At 37.9% G+C, this 13,076-nt stretch overlaps 1 protein-coding gene across 2 annotated transcripts in view; it reads right to left on the bottom strand.

Moving 5' to 3' along the window:
- SAMSN1 (SAM domain, SH3 domain and nuclear localization signals 1) overlaps positions 1-13,076 on the bottom strand; it is an 82,207-nt gene that overhangs the window by 31,702 nt on the left and 37,429 nt on the right. The window contains exon 1 of one of the 2 annotated variants that reach the window (XM_014253509.2): positions 2,041-2,183. The exons of the other annotated variant lie outside the window; for it this stretch is intronic. Within the exon in view, the coding sequence (XP_014108984.1) occupies positions 2,041-2,097 (57 nt within the window). The 5' untranslated portion in view covers positions 2,098-2,183. Of the gene's footprint in view, positions 1-2,040; positions 2,184-13,076 lie in introns of those variants that run through there. 2 annotated transcript variants of the gene reach the window in all.

Below are 13,076 nucleotides of genomic sequence, written 5' to 3'. Positions count from 1 at the left end.
CCCACCACCACAGCAAATTGCCTTGAGAAAGACTTTAACATGAACCTTCTGTGATATTCATTCATCTTTATCAAAAGGCAGCAATTCATGCCAGTGTTTTTCACATTAGAAAGTAATAAAACCAAAAGGGATAACAAAAAAAAATGTTGGTGAAACACTCTAATTAATGCACAGAAATTTGTAGAGTTGTGATAAAGACAAGTAGTCTCCATGGTTAAGATTCAATTACCTAAAAAGATCTTTTTGGTGCCCCCTTTGAGGGTCTAAGGCTTGATTTTCATTTAAACATGCAAACATGCAAATTTGATTTTCATTTAAAATGAAAAGCAGGCCTTTTGGCTCTCCCTCAGGTCTGTGTGGGTGTGTTGGTGACACTGGGATGTCTAACTGGCCTAAAGGCAAGGTGAGGTAGCCCGAGACCTGCCCGGTGGCAATGGTACCGTGCCGTGTGAGCATGAGGAGATACCAAATGCTGCACGGCCAGCCAGGACGTCACCTACAGAGGTCACTTGTGAAATCCTGTGACTTCTCCAAGAAGTGAGGACCTGTGTCCAATCTTACCCAATTCAACATTAAGCAACTTGAGTATTTACGTTGCTTCCCTGGGACAAGTTTCGAAACGTGCTATAACAAACCAAGATTCCTATTCTAAGCAACGTGGGGCTGTCTGCTCCCTTGTCCTGATTGTGAGCAGCACATTAAGCAAAGGTGTTCTCCTCAAGGAAACTTTGCATAGTTCTGTGAAAAAGTGGGCCTTTAAAAATAAAAATCAGACTATTGCTAAGGAACACTGTATTCTGGAAGAAGATAGTAGCCAAAACTGACTTTTGAAAATATTTTATACACAAGGAAGTCCATCCCCAAAGTCTTTCCTGGTCATTTCTTGTTTAATCAATAATTAGATATTAATTATAATTCTTCCCTGGCATTAAAACACAGTATAATGAATGAGCAGAAAAAGATGCATACCGAAACAACCAGTGCAATAAAAAAATATTAAAATGTGGGGGGAAATGGTATCAAAATCACTCCAAATCCATGGAAAAACATTAATTTTAACTTTTAATGAGTAATAGTCTAAAATTGCAAGCACAATCCACAAAAGGCAATGCTGTGCAAAACCAGAAGGCATCCTTGCTGAAACGGTGTCTGCAGTAATGTCTGTAATATAGTAACAGAAGTCATTAAAGGAGGTCTATTTCCAAACAATGAGAAGGTGAATCTTTAAATTATAAATTATAAATTGGGAGACAGCAGTTTTGAGAGCAAAGAAATACTAAGAGGCTTTTCTAATCTCTTTGTTAAATTTTCAGCACCAATAAACTGAGGCAGAAATGGAGACTGAAGTACTCAGGTTGAGCACTAGCTGTTGCACTACAGCCTTACAATACTCGAAAATACTTGTACAATACAACAAGCAGAGGTCATTTTGCTCTCAGTACAGGGACTGAAAATAAATTTTGAGCATTGGACACATCCTTATGCATCTTGCAAAAGTCTCACCTCCTTTCTTACAATTCCAGATTGTGGAAAGTGTCCGGTGTAGCATATAGACAATTTGTTTAGAGTATTTCTTTTAGGCTGATTTTTTAATGATTCCCAAAGAAATTAAGATGACAGACACTGATTGCCAAGTACCCTCTTCTCCTGTGGTTTGGTGATGCAAAAGCAAATTTATTAAAATAAGGAACAAATATAATAGCATTTTTAATTCTTCACTGATTCTCACACTCTCTTCTGGGACATCATTGGTTTATCATAAATGAAATAGAGAAAGGGAATTTGTGTGCCCATCTGTTAAAGTCCAGCACCAGAAATCTTTAGCACAGCTATAGCAGCTTCACAGTGATTATTCCTTGAATTGGGTCTTTACTATTATAAAGTGAGTATATGCAGATTCCTGAGATTATAGCACTGAGGTACTTGCAAACACATAAGAAAATCCTGAAGATAGGATTTAAGAGGAAACCCTCGTATTAAAAATTGTTAGGAATTCCTGTTATTTTTATTAATTGATGGCAAAAAATGAGACATTCTTACCTTTGGCTTTTGACTTTTCTCCTTATCAGACACGTTAGATGTTTTTCTCTTCAGCATGTTTAACTCACGTTATTCCACTGGATGTGCAAGGGCTATGAATTTGTAACCAAACTAAGTGCAAGGGAGGGCACTCCGAGTGTCTACATTGGTTATGCAGTTCCTTATTCTATCAGGATGTGACTTCACGCGGCTGCCTTGTTGCATGGGGGAGTAAAGTGAATTCTTCCTTTGGGGAGGGGGTGAGGAAGGAGGGGAGGAAATGATGGGGACAAGAAACACAGAGGTGCACCAAGGAGATGAGTTGAAAAGTAGGACAGGGTTCAAAGTAAGAAATGCTTTAAAACTTATCTGCTGCTGTGTCACCATCAGGTCTCAGTAAGATTTTGGACAACCGCAAGAAATCATTCTCTTTTCATCTCTTAATTTTTCCTTATCACTAAGCGCAGCTTTATTTCCACCTGTGCTGGGACTTGTGTGTGAAGAAGGTGTGCTGCTATTCAGAGGACTAAGAGATAATATTGATATCTGATGTGAGCTACACCGTGGGTGCAACTGGCCCCTAACTCCTCCATTCCTCTCAGCTCTCCAGCAATGCAATAAAAGCAATGAGATTAAAGGTTGCTGTTTGGTAGAGAAGAGAATTACCTAAAGCCATATTTTTCTCTTGCATGGTGGAATAACTTTTTTGCCATTTGTCACAGAACTGGGACTCCCTGAAACATCACTTATCAGTCCTCTGTTTTCCTTGATTTGCTGAAAAAGTCACAGGGAGAAAAGGCAAGTCTTACAGAAGACTTTAAACAAAGAGGCTGAGGGAAATGGCAGAGGTCCTCTACATCCCCTTGAAAACCAGCCCAAAAGCAGAGCTATTAAAATAGCTTAAATTCCTGCTTCATTTTGTTTGAAATTATCTTAGAGAATAAAACAAAAACCTTGAGTATCCTAAGTAAAACTTATTTGTTGTGACTAATAGGCCAGAAACCTTGAAACTATTAAATATTCCCAGCTTTTTGCTGAGCAATGGAGGTAAATTCTCAGTTTCAAACCCAAAATTTTCAGGCTCCCCAAAAAGCTTCAATTAAATCTTAATTTAAGATTACTACAATAGTAAAAGGAAGAGTAAATTGCAAGAAAAGGATTCAGGAGTAACTTTCAAGAAAAAACTTTGTTAATTTTTTTTTTCAAAAAATTTTTTTCATGTTGTTAATTTTTCTAAATTTTTTTTTTTCCAAGGAAATGTATTCTAAGCAGGCTTAACTCATAATTTTGGCATAAATAAAAGCTCTTTTAAAAATACTCTTATTTCTCTTCTACCATATGAATACTCCAAGGAAGGATAAGGCATGCTTATCAGATGAATTCCCGTTTTGGTTTTCTATTTGGACTGCTCTTTAAATGTTTAAGAGGAGTTTTTTGGGTTCTGATGGATGGGCAACTGGATGGACTGAGACTGATACTGACTGATGAAGGAATAATTGTTACACACTAATAGAATTATGAGGTTTTCCTTTGCAGGCCTTCTAAGATGGGGGTTGGTAAGAAGGGAAGGAGGAACTGCAGTCAAGGTATTTGAATTCTGTCAAATATAGCCCAAAACTCTCTAGGTTAGAGGGCTGCAGTAGACTATGTTTTGAACCTCAGCCTCTAATGTTTCACTTCACATTTTAATCAAAACACTAATTTAAACCAAAGTTGAATGTGAGGGTTTTATTATTGAAAATAACATATCCATCAGAGTTCCTAAGAATTGAGATTAATAATACTAATCAATTAATAACAATGGTTAACTCATAGATTTATTTTTTTTTCCTGCATCTGAAAACAACACCTGAAACATCAGTTTAAGTTTCTAAGCAGAAGGAGGTTTTACCATGGATATTTAATCAGCCTTAGTAATTCAGTAAGGCCATAAGTTGTTACAAAAGCTGTATATATGTTTAATAATAATTAAACTTGATTATTATCTCCGTAGATTTACATTGCAGCATATTGGTTTTCTTTTTAATCTGATTCAAACATGAGGATTAAATCAGACTCGGCTGATCATTAGACTGTGATTTCCTGTCTCAGGCCACTGTTAAAATCTTCATGATTAATAAAATGGGAACTCAGCTGAAGAGTAATATATGAGCTTCCTTTCTGTAGAATATTTATTGTTAAACAGGAAGAAAGAGGCTATTTCAAGAGATATAGTACTCACCCATATCTATTTCCTTTCCTCATCCACATATCAGAAAAATTATAGCAGCTTGAAGGCTGACCTGATTATGTTCTTGCCCTTGGAAGGTTGACCCACCAGTTTCACAAAGTAACAAAGTGAAGAAAATCAAACATATATAAGATTAAGTTCATTTAATTTAGTTAACCATTAAGTTTCAAAAGGAGGTCTTTTGAATTAAAAATTAATAATAAGATTGGTGCTTATATCCTCTGTATCTGAAACTAATTTTTCATAAGGGAATGAGTACTCGCTTAAAATTAAAAGAAAAATTCTTATACGTAGTTTTCTGTTGGACATGACTGCATGTAACTTATTCCATTTCCTTGCTGGACTTTGAATCTGATCCAAATCCCAGTGAAATCAATAGAAGTTTTTCAGGTGATTTTTATGGGGCTTAGACTGACTCCTCTATCCTGGAACAACCAGGCAACGTTACTCTTTTATCTGGAAAGTCTTATGGGCAAAAAAGCTATCCACTTAAAAATGATTAAGATCACCCCATGAGAATGATTCCCACTGTCATTATATTTATAAAAGGCAACATCCCTTATAGCTTATTATTATCATTACTCACTTTTAATGAATGGACTGTGAGGAATGGTCCTGGATGTTCAAGTGCTTTATGTGCCTCCCTCCCACATGGTATCATATTCCCTCAGGGGCTCCATCCAGTTACCTTCCCTGAGAGGAGAGATCACTTCCAGACTAAACTGCCAGAGTAAATTTATCCTTTCAATACTTGATTATTCTGATAAAACTAGAGAGTAGGGCATGAAGTAGATTGAAGGGTTTAGCACACTGGCCACCTGTCAAAAAGCAAATGAAATTAGGCTTTCTCTGTATTAGCAACTCGTTTTTCATTGTCCGTCAGACAAAACTGGTCCAAGCTTAACTGGAGACTCAAAGATACCTTGGGGCTCTACATTGCTTTCCCTAATACTAAACAAGCCCAGAGTGTCTTGATCTGTTCATTTTAGTTAAAAGAAGATATATTTTGAACAACAAAAGAATCATGCCCTCAGCCTGTGATTTCATGGGCATGCGTCTCCCTGTGCTATCTAACTCGCTTAGATATTGCAGAAATCTCAGAATAGCAAGTGAGGCTGAGTGAATAATTTGCAGTGAATAATTTACTCAACAAATTTAATCTTTATTTCCTCAAAGAATGTTCGTGAGCAGAACACAATTTCCTCAAATGTATTAATTATGGGCCAGAATTTAGCTAGATACTTCCCTCTCCTGGTTTGATTTGAGCCAGCCACAGCTACAGTCACTGCTAATCCTCAGCAGAGCTCTCTCCATAAGCTACCACAGCAAAGACTCTTCAGAAACTCAAAAGAGCAAGTGTGGAAAAGTGAAGCCAAGCCCTCTCTACCCTGACAACAACCCATGAAAGAAGACAGAGGTTGAAGGCTGGGCTGTAACTATTTAACAACACACTCACCTTAATTTTAATGCCAAAGATCAAGGTTGTGATTTTCAACTGGGATGCCTTAAGTTCCATCTTTAATACTCTCACATTCTCTGAAAACTCCTCATCCAGAATTTAGTATTGAAAATTGGTCCAAAATATTTAGGGACTTCATGAAATAAGGTGTGTGATTTCCTATTGAATAGGCTCCCATTTAGTTTTCTCATCAGGAATAGAAAATGGAGAAGCTACAGACTCTCAGAGTCTTAGAGAGACAGCACATGATTAAAGAATATTTTAATCTTACAGTATTGATTTGTGTCTGTGTTGACCCTATATCAAGAAGACTCCTATCCTATACAAAGTATAGTACTTATGAAACCTTGGCTATGCAGCAAAGTGAATAATTAACACCTAAATTGTGCTTCAAAAACTTAATTTTTGCTAAATCATTTACATTGGGTGGATTTTTAATGACATATGTAAAATGAAAAGGCATAAGACCAAAAAGAGTGGGAGTCTAAGCTTATTTAAGCAACCATCAGGGTACAGAGCAGCAGGAATACTGTCATCATGCCAGGTCCTAGGAATATATGATTTTGGTCTCTCGGACTATTGGGCTTCCTTCTCTTCCTGAAAAAAAGTTACTGTGATTCTTCCTTCTTTTATGCTAATCCTTTGCCTTTAAGGTCAATGGAGTGATGAAGAATTATAGCAGGGACAGGCTATAGAAAACCACTACCAGAGTTTAAAGAGGTGTCTGGTCCAAAAGAGTGGTTGATACTCTATGAGTAAGAAGAAGTGTCTCATTGCCAGGCCCTCAGACTGTGTCCTTGGCACATTCCCAACACCACCTGGCCTAAAGGGAAATTGAAGTACCAGGAACTTATCTCCAGCTTTGATCCCAACACATTCTCTTGCATTAGCAGTAGATGAACAGATCAGTCACACCTACTCTATGTCAGGTTAGCAGTAACACTAATAAAAATCTATATTGCTGTGACATAAGGATTCTCAAGGAGATTGGCTTTCACCTGTTGAACAAATCCCTTTCTTATTAGCTTGAAGAGTAAGAGCCAAAGTTGTGTCTATGTCTTCCAGGTGTTCCTGTCTAGAAAACTCAAAGTCAGCAAGGTTGCTGTCTTGTAAAGCAGAAGCCACAGACTTATCCAGCATCTGTGTAATAATTTGCTGCAGAAATGTGCGTCACTGGTGGTTTTCCTGTGCGACTCCTGTACTCTGAAAGCAGAGTACACTTTACAGTCTGTGATGAACAACAGAAAGCAACTGGCAGGACACTGCTGCTGGGAGTTCAGACGTGCAGGGGAGCAGCCTCACTGTTTCTCAGAGTGAATGTTAAAATCAAGACTACACTGCAGTGTTCATACCTAGAACATCTCAGTGGATTCCATTAGTGAACATTGTGATTACTAATCAGCTACAAGGACATTTTATCCCACGGAATTTGCAGGTTTGTATGACTTGTTTTATAGTCATCCAGCTGAAGCTCAGACTCACAGAAATGCATTTACAGATAAATAGTGATGGTCGCCTTGTACATCTATTTAAAAAGCTCAGATATGAGATTTTCAATAAAGGAAACTGATACAAAAATAAGTTTAGGCTCTCTGTTTTAATCTCATACACAAAACATGACATGCTCCATTTGGTATTTAGAAAACCAGCTTAACACAGCAGCACTGACATTGCAGCAGGGGATTTTTTCAAGGTATGTACATGATGTCTGCCAGCCTATCGCTGATTAGAATCAAGATCAGCAGAAGTAAATTCTGATTAACTTTAATGCCAGCCTGCTGTCAGAAAACTCTGCAGTTTGAACCATCTTTTCCCAGTAAACATCTCCTGCTGAATTTCTTCACTGGTGTCAGAGTGCCACATCACTGTGCCATCATGGCCTTAGGACTGCTGTGCAAAAGCTAACAGGAAAAGGAATAACACAGCACATTGCACATTCATTCACTTGAAAGGCTTGGATTTCATACTGATTCTAGAGGAAAGTGTTCTCCTTTTTTTCTTTATCATGATTTAAAGTGGGTGAAAATCATAATTCGGAAGTGACAGAGAGGGACAAGATGGCTTTATTTGGAATTGGTTTTAAAAATCTATTTCTACCCATTTAAATTATGTGATACCTGACTGATAGCCAGCAGAAACAGAGTCCTTCATTATCGAGAAAAGGTGGTTATTCACAACCTTAATCTTCCCTCCTCTCCTCCCCAGGCTCTGTACCAAACCCATAGGCTTACTGTAGCAAAACTTAACTCAGGTGCTAATATTAATGGCAAGACCTCCAAAATCTGGCAGGATGTGGGTCAAAATAGCTCCAAAATCAGCAGACCTGCCAAATCACACACACTGGGAATGAAACTTGAGAGGCTGATTTTCTCATACTTCCAGGTCTGAACCTCAGTGCAGGGTGGCCTGGCTCATGCTCTGTGCTTGTCTGGCAGGTGTAAATTGTTACCTGGATCCATCAGCTGCTTGTTCCAGGGCAGGACTGAGGGAGGGTGGGCAAGCTTTTGCCAGGCTGGGCTCCCTGACAAAGAAGAAGAAATGCTTTTCCTGCTGGATTTTGGCACTGAGAACTGGCAAGGTGATTGCTGCACCCTGTGCATGGCTAGTGCCCCTCTAGCCTCACTCAGAATTTCATGGGATGCTTCAGGCTGTGGCTGAGTGGTCACAACTGACTAAACTGCCCCAGGTCAGCTGAGCCTCACTGACAGGGTGGGGATTTGCTCTCAGCCCATCAACAAGATGAAATGAAGCACAGTCACATAAATTTATTTCATTAAGGGTTTAAGATAACATGCTTTAGCTCGGGCTGTAGGCTAAAGGCACTCACAGGGACACTCACAGTACTCAGTATGTTTAAGGTAATTACTTATGTGTCAGTAACTTGTCTTTGGGGAGACAAGGGAATGGAAATGGAAGACTGTCTCCAAAACTGTGCTTTTTATAAAGAGAGTAATGCTTTGCTTTGCTTCTTCACAAACATCCCCCTTTTCTTCCATATTCTTTCCCACCAATCTTTACCATTTTCCATTCTAATAAACTCTTTCCCCTCTCACTTCCCATGAAGTGTATGAGCTTTTGACTCACACCTTGCATACTTCTTCTCTAGGGAACTTTTTTTTACCATCTATTCTCATGTATACTTTTTTCTTCTATTATTTGTATTATTTTGTGTGATTTCTGTTTCCTTTGCCTTACTGCTAAACAGAAAGCAGAAGGTGATGAAAAGGCAACAAAACCTTTCCTGCAAACAGCTCCAGGATCTGCTAAAAGTTCTGCTGAGCTACAGACAACAAACTGGAGAGGACCCACCCTCACTCCTGGAGCAAACTCTGAAAGCCAGATTTAGGCCTCCTAGTTTACAACAAGTCTTTTTGGTTTTTAATATATGTACAAACTGGTGGAGAGAATATTATGCTCCTCTGGTTTATGAGGGGAAAGTTCACAAGAACCTTATAAATATCTTTGGGTTCAAACACCGCTAGAGGTGGAAAGAATAATACCTGAACCCCTAAAAAATCAGCACCCTTATGTACCATACACACCCAAACTCATTAGAGGAAGAAAACAAACTTTTGAAGCCAAGGAAAGGCAGAATTATTGCTGTCTGTGATACCTGATTCTCACCCCTACGTGTTTTATGGTGCAGTTTTAATAAGACAACTTTAACATTTACCACATTTTCTCTACTGAGTGTCTGTCTAATTTAGTGCAAACTATGAATCTGAATGACAGTGTCAGAGCCTGCAAATAAACTGTTTGAACTGCTGCCCTTCTGGGGCACAAGTTGGAATGTGTATGCTTGCTCGTGCAACAACCATCTGATGTGTACAGGAACACACTACCCCCATTTTGCAAATGAAGCCTGAGACAGACAAGTGATTTGCCTAATTTCACACAAGATGTCTGTAGTAGTGCAGGGAGTTGAATCTGCATTATCTATGTCCTTAATCTCTGGATCATGATTCATGGGTTTAAAGAAGCTATGCTGCTATAAGGAACTGGGGTAAGGATTTATTTTGTCATTCCAGTTCAGGGGATCACTAAGAAATTGTGTTAAAAGTCATTTACTTTGCAATTGATCACTGACTGCATGGAATCCTCAAGATGTAACCCTGTGGTTAGATGTGCAGATAATTTGAGCAAATACAGCTGTAAGAAAAGTTTGGGGAGTTTGATTTCATGTCTTTCAAACTGGAAAATCTGAATACTATCTTGCCATAATTTTTAGGGGAATTATGTTGAAGCATAAATGTGAAGAAGGAAATCAAGATATTAAAACACTTACACAATCTAGAACTAAATATAGAAATCCTCAAGATATATGTAAAAGTTTCTATCTCATGATCTTAAACTATCTGAACTCTTGATTTTCCTTCTACCCACACACTGTTTGTCATCATTTCATGTGCTATGCTATCAAAGAAAAGTTGTAAGTAGAAGCAAACAAGAAGTTTCACGTCATTTAACCTAATTAATTTGGTTCTTTTGCAAAAATTATTCAGCCAGATTTCTTCAAATGGATTGGAGTGTAAGCACTTCCAGCAAGAATTATGTTATGTTCAAATTTTCAATTTGCTTCTCTTATGTATTAGGGAAGGTGAACTTCTTCAATCAGTTAAATGTCTACAGAAAAACGGTCCAGAAATTTCATTGCCATAGGTGAATTCCTTTCAAAATAAAAGCAAATACTCAGATACAAATCACTGTCCATTTTTTTTCTGAAAAGCCCTGGTCTTTGTCTTCCAATGACCTGTCTAAATATCTGAAAGTATTTAAATAGCAGAATTACAGGTGTGTTCACTATGTGTTAATTGTTGCATTTCCAGTCTTATTTTTCAGGCTTGTTCATTTCACCCGCAAGTAATTTATCCAAGTTGGATGAACACACAGTTTTCACATTAAATTTTCAGTTTCTGAAAACAAGTTTGGAATTATGCAAGACATGCCCTGCTTTTGGAGAATGTGACAACTGAAGTGCTTCTTTTAAAGGGTTTTGAAACACACTCATTATAATAATGCTGCAGCCCTGGAAACCTTAGTACCTTTCTGGCACTGAAAATCCTCACTCTTCCATTTGTGCCATTGCTAAGCACTGATATCATGTGATTTTTCCTTCACTTCTGTGTGAAGGAGATGAAAACAGAACTAATTTCTTCTGATTTATGAAAGGCTTGTTTCACAAATAGGCTTTAGGGCGCACTTTAAAGTATACAAAAGTGACTTAGCAAAGAGAATAACAAGCTTAATCTACACTCACAAAAGAAGCAAGCAAACATAACCAGGTTCTGAGCAATCCCAGAACTTCCAGAAAACTGATGTCCCCAAAAGAAGAGCCACTTGAATCAGCTGGAGAAGACAAGGAGTGTCAGGCATTGTGGTGTGCACTGCTAGCCACCACTTAGCTCTTGTAACTTAAGGTCAGTAAGGATCCTTGAGTCATCTTCAGCCATGGCTTCCTTACCAAAGCCGCAAAATCCTTACCTACGTGGGTAGCCACGTGGGTAGCACTTTCATTTTAGTTTCATCAGGGATTCTGAGGAAATCTTAAGCTAAGCTTGCTTATTCTCCTGCATGAAGATGAGCACACACAGAGTGCACTGAGCTACTGCAAGCACAGTGAAGATTAAACATTTTGGCTACAAATGGGAAGCTTGCCACCAACTCAACAAGCACAAGATCTAGAAAATATTTAGGTTTCAAAAGTGAATCTACACAGAAGTAAAACTGCATTACTTTGTGTGAGGAGATAAATTGCACTGTAAAAAAACTTAACAGTTGCCTGATAGTTTCATTGGTCAAGATGTCCCTGAAAGCACCAGGAGTGAATGCATTAGCACAACACAGCATGAAAACACAGCCTGTATTAGCTGATTCATTCAGCAGGACCACTGAGCAAGCAGAATATTGTGGGATTTTAATTTTGTTTTGTATTGGCTGGGGTTTTTTGTTTTGTTTTCTTGTTTGTTTGATTGTTTTGGATTTTATGGCTTATGGGAAGAAGTTATAGCCTTAATTTATTTATTTTTTTTTTAAATAAAAAGACAATAAGAAGAATGTCTTTTATACTGGACTGACAGCAGACCCACATAAGGATGATATTGTCACAGAGTAAGTAATAAAGCAGCAGACAGGCAATGCAATATATGTCCTTCAGAATGGAAAAGTGCATCATTGTAGCAATTCCAAAGTAGGCTAACAGGAAGTCATCCTTTCACCAGACAGTTTGTTACCAACAACTTCACTTAGCTTAATTACATTTTGACTCTTAATCACGTTTCATGAAGCAGGTAGCACTCTTCTTTTTCTATTGAGAATGCATGTGCCATTCACAAAACATAAGCCTATGAAATGCACAGTTTTCCCTGCAATTTCAACAATCATACTGCCCTTCATACTACATTCATGACAGTAATCCAAAATCTTTCATTTCTCTCTCTAGCTGTGCAGGACCTAGCAGCTATGTCAGAAGCAAACCTATGAAATCTGCTGAGCTGAATTGCAGTGTTCTTCTGCAGTTATCTGTAATGATATTAAAAATGTTGTGGTATTCTAAAATATCTTTTAGTGCAAATAAATTCACTTCATTATCATTCTGCTTCATATATATACTAGCAAATACTAGAAATTCAACTTCACAAAACAGCCCAGAAGTTTGTGGCAGAAAAAGTTTAAGAAGCTTTTTGGTAGAGTTAGGTAAATGCCTCTAGGATTAATGGAAAATATGATATCATTCCCTACATAGCCATGAAAATTCTAGTCAGGTATTAAAAATAAAAAATAGGACAAGAGTTACCATAGTGAAGAATAACAGCATCAGATTTTTCACATTTTTTAAAGCCTGTTTTAAGACTGCATGGTCAAAGTCATCACAGATGAGGACACCAAATTTTTCACATTATTATGTAAGAAATAGCAAAAGTCACTGTAGGAAGTGGAGTGGTAGTGACAGATATTTGCTATCAGCACAGTGCAGTGGTGCATCTTTAGAGAGGATGGACACCCTCCCAGTTTCCTGTCTTCCCAGCACAAAGCTTGAGAAAAGAAACCTTGCACTTGATTTTTCTCTCATTTTTTTGTATTTAACTGAAGCAAGCCCTATAATGTTTACCAACTTGTTGCTGTAACTGTTTCTTGAAAAAAGGTGCCTGTGACAGTAGAAAAAGTGAAACTCTACAGACCCTGAAGCACCAAGAAAATGAGTGTTCTTAAGTTCACTAGCATTTGTCTCTTTCTTCTCTGAGTCTGTATCTTTCTCTGTATTTCCAGGAAAAGTAAACACTGAAAATTTAGTTGTGGCTCTTAGCTTTTCTTCAGTTTTAAAAAACAAAGCCATTCAAATGTCACCAGCACTTTACTACAATAGATTTT

This window comes from Pseudopodoces humilis, chromosome 2 (assembly GCF_049639895.1).
Source record: "Pseudopodoces humilis isolate 2021_Gansu_Grassland_sample_001 chromosome 2, ASM4963989v1, whole genome shotgun sequence".
Lineage (NCBI taxonomy): Eukaryota > Metazoa > Chordata > Aves > Passeriformes > Paridae > Pseudopodoces > Pseudopodoces humilis.
Note: the sequence above shows the minus strand (reverse complement) of the source record. Positions and strands in the feature narration are given on the sequence as shown.